The 3,897-nt window shown below is 52.3% G+C and overlaps 2 protein-coding genes across 2 annotated transcripts in view; both read right to left on the minus strand.

Annotated features, from left to right (window-relative positions):
- VOLCADRAFT_97969 (uncharacterized protein) overlaps positions 1–795 on the minus strand; it is a gene marked incomplete at both ends in the record, with an annotated part of 2,304 nt that extends 1,509 nt beyond the window's left edge. The window contains 2 exons of the mRNA XM_002956888.1: positions 502–580; positions 653–795. Of these exons, the coding sequence (XP_002956934.1) occupies positions 502–580; positions 653–795 (222 nt within the window). The remainder of the gene's footprint in view (positions 1–501; positions 581–652) is intronic.
- Positions 796–2,530: 1,735 nt separating this feature from the next.
- Positions 2,531–3,897, minus strand: part of VOLCADRAFT_97970 (uncharacterized protein) — a gene marked incomplete at both ends in the record, with an annotated part of 3,038 nt that continues 1,671 nt past the window's right edge. The window contains 3 exons of the mRNA XM_002956889.1: positions 2,531–2,728; positions 3,188–3,292; positions 3,529–3,575. Of these exons, the coding sequence (XP_002956935.1) occupies positions 2,531–2,728; positions 3,188–3,292; positions 3,529–3,575 (350 nt within the window). The remainder of the gene's footprint in view (positions 2,729–3,187; positions 3,293–3,528; positions 3,576–3,897) is intronic.

Genomic DNA, 3,897 nt, shown 5'->3' on the forward strand with positions numbered 1-3,897 from the left:
CGCTTGGAACGCACCAGGGGGTGGCACATACCCGCACATACCCGTACTTGTCCTTCCGTATTGTACAGTTGTACAGTAAGTTGTCATCAAAAACAAATTTACATTTAATTGCCTGTGATTATACTTACTGATAGCCTCAAGCTCCTCGTCTTGGAGTTCGCGGGTGTGCAGGGGCAGGCTGCAAGGCTTGCCGGGATAGAAGCCCTGTCAGTGAAAAGGTCGCAAAGATTAAAAAAATGGGATGCTGATGGTGGTGGGAGGGAGGGTAACACCGTAACGGGCTTCTCGGGAAAAAAAGTATGTCATGTGTTCGTGCAATTGCAAATGATGGTGTTGGACGGTGGTGAGTAGGCGAACGGCAAAAGGTATTGGCGATGGAGTGTTGGTCTAGGTATTTGTTATGGTTGTTTAGGATAACTAGCTTGGGATGTGTCGGCGATAGGCAACCCGGCTGTTTGTGCGCTTCGGGTGAGCACACGTACGATACCGGTGCTCACCCACCTCGGCTTTCGCGGTGCAGTAAGCGTGAACGAGGAAGAATTGTCCATCAGTTTCGTTTGACCGAGTAACAACAGTAAACCTGGCCAGCAGCAGGGCGAGCAAGTAAGGCAGTGCCCTCATTGCGAAAGTTAGCGTCGATTGACCCACGCACCGCCTCCCGTCCTTCGCCTTGCTGTCCCATACGCCGATTTCGTTGTTCACATTTGTTCGTTTTCTTTGTGTGTTCATGTACCTTGTACCCGCTAAGACAAGCGCGACGATTAGCACGAAGTATCTTGTTGCTTTGAACGCCATTTTCCTTCGTCGAGATGATTAATTTTAGCAGTGCACAAAGGAAGATTGGAACTGTGGCTTCGTAAGCATGGTTCGCCAAACCATCGCGGGTCCTGCGAGTCGTACCGCAGGACCCACAACCGAAATTAGGTCATTACTGTAGGTCCCTCAGGGCAATTTTCAAAGCAAAACATGATGGCCGTTGGATTTCATGAACGGAATAGAGAGTTTGTCGAAATGCCGATCCCTGTGGAAACGTACCAGAAAAGACCGTTGATGGCCGTTAGATGAATCCAAGGTGCGGATGCGCTGCCAATTGTTTCTTTGTTCGCATAAGACCGGTATGCTGTTGGTTTCTGCGTTCCTATGAGGGAGTTAGTCTTTACCATTACCCTTCGGTGGTACGGCAGCACACCGAATCGAAGTTGCGAGGAGTTTTGGACTTTGGCCATATCCATACATAGTTTATGCTGAATCTGTTTAATTTAGTAGTTTGCATTATCCGACAAGGTTATGGTGGGCTAGTACGTAGGACACTTGCTAGATATGTCCATGGCTTAGTAACAGCTGCTTCTATCCCTGCTGGCACATACCGCAATTTGGTAAGAACATACAGATATCAAGAATGACAATCAATTCAAATTACCAAACGTTTTTGTGAATCAGCAACCCCTGTGCAAATTTAAAAAACAATGCCTGCGCCGGACAACGACCAGGCGCCGAAGGTTAAACTTTATTGGCGACTCGCGCGGCACACACAAAAAAGTGCATTATTTGATGACAAACGACAGGCGGAAAGTTGTATGTTGGTGCGTACTAAAAAGAACTTTGCACACGTCATCGTGGCATAAAGAATTGCGCCGCAATGCCTTATGCACCTCATTCCGAGTATCAGTCAGGAATTTCACCCACGAGGCCATCACCTCGCCGCATGTCGCCATGCAGTCAACCTTCTTAAGCGCTCGTTGTCCATTTACAGGAAAAGACAGGGATTTACCATGGCTACGCTCATCCCCGAACCCTAAGAAATCCATTCCCCCTCCGAATAAAACATCCCATCCAGCTGGGCACAGCAGCAAGCAAGGCAAACGCCGCGAACGTCCCGACCTCGCGGAGCTGGAGTTGCGGCCCCAATGCCATGATGCGCTTCTGCCTCTAAACGAATCACAACACGACGACGGAACATGATGAGCTTTCACGACACACCGCAGAATGCGGATAATGAAAATCTCCCCAGACCCGCAAGACAGTCACGTCCATCACGGCTGTTTTCCGTTAGTCCGTATTGCTTTTGTCCGTTTTGGACTGTATTCGTACTAATTGCGTTGACCGTTGACCGTGTTTTAATGCGAAGTTGATTTTTCTCTTCTCTTCATTTCTCCGTCCTCATCCCCACACCCTAAGTCAAGCAGAGGATCCAAATGCGCTGGACGCACAGTGCTTGTCCGTATGTATGTGCTTGGCGACAGCTGCATGGATGAATGGATGGCGTGATGGAGGATAGGTGGGACAGAATATGTCCACCACAGCTACCGCCGCCGCCGCCGCTGCCGCTGCCGCAACCGCCGCCGCCGCCGCTGCTCCTCCCAAGTACCAAGTGTCAGACACCACCACCAACCGCACAACCCACAACCGTAACCCATTCCCTCCACAACTGCCACCCACTTCCACAATGACAATGTAAACACCACCACCACCTCCTTTTATTGACAGCCCTCTCTCCCCTACAATCACCACAACCTCCTCCAACTCCTCCTCAGTTCCGTGGCTGCGGCAGCACTCGCACCAGCTCCACGTCGAATAGCAGCGTCTTGTCAATCATACCTTTATTCGCCAACACGAAGTCAAGGGCACGGTCACCGGCAAAGGTGGTGGGCTTGGGGCCCAGGCGCCGCCAGTCGTTCTCCGGGTAGCCCAGCTCCACAGGCACAATGATGCGCCGGATGCCACCAGGCTAAGTAGCAAAAGTACGACAAGTACGAACATGTACGGGTGTACGACAGATGTAAGAGTGGAGGACATTAATGGTGTACAGGAAGCGGAGGGAAGGCTCAAGGTGCACAAGGTGAGGTGGGACGGGGGAGGGAGAAAAAAGGGGAGGAGGGGGGGGAGGAGGTACGGCACAAGGTTTGCGTGTTTTGACTCCCGGAGAGAGGGCCGGAGCCGGGACTGATGACCCAGATCTGTGACCATTTGCGGAGAGAGGTGAGGGAGTTCGAGTCCGAGGAGGCGGACACTGCCGCGACCACCCTCCCTCTCCCTCTCCCTTTCCCCCCCACATACACATACACATACACATACACACATCTGCATAGGGCCCTGTTCCCTGCGCCCTCTTCCCCAGCCCACCATTATTAACCTATCCACACCGGATCTGTACGGCAATAACCCCAACCGCCACTCACTCCCTCACCCTCATAGACGCCACCGCCTCCTCGAACGCGGGGATGACTTTGCCGTCCCCCAGCACGAACCGGAAAAAGTCCTTGTTGTCACCCGTAAAGGAACTGCCCTTGGGCTGCGGATACGAAAATACATATACATACATACATACATACATACATACATACATACATACACACATACATATAAAATTTACAATAACAGAGGTTATCTCCTCGCTTTGGTGTTGATGTGTTGTGTTGACCCTCACGCCGACAACGGCCAAAAAGGAACTCATACCGTAGGAACACCCAAACAGTACAACACGCAGTGAGATAGCAAATTCGGTATGTCGTACACCGTACGCCGTACCTTGTTCCGCGCCTCGAACGGCCGTCCATAGTACCCAATCGTATACCCTGCAGCGGGGGGAGAGCAGGGGGGGGGAAAGGAAGATTACATGCAAAAAGCAAAGGAGTCAACTGGCAACTGGCAACTGCCAACTGCTGGGGGCAGCGTGGGGAAGATGAAAACACACACGCTCGACACGCACACGCTGACTTCTGCAATGTTTTCACATCCCCTACCTCCGTGCAATCCAGCCGCCACCAGCCCCAATGCCGCCCTCCTACCCGCTCCGCCACGTGGAACCCCCCCTATAACCCCTCCCCCCCTCCCTCTCACTACCCCTATGCCCCCCGTCCCTCGTTCGTGGTTCGCCTTTCCCCCCGCCCCCCCCTC

Source organism: Volvox carteri, assembly GCF_000143455.1.
Source record: "Volvox carteri f. nagariensis unplaced genomic scaffold VOLCAscaffold_66, whole genome shotgun sequence".
Lineage (NCBI taxonomy): Eukaryota > Viridiplantae > Chlorophyta > Chlorophyceae > Chlamydomonadales > Volvocaceae > Volvox > Volvox carteri.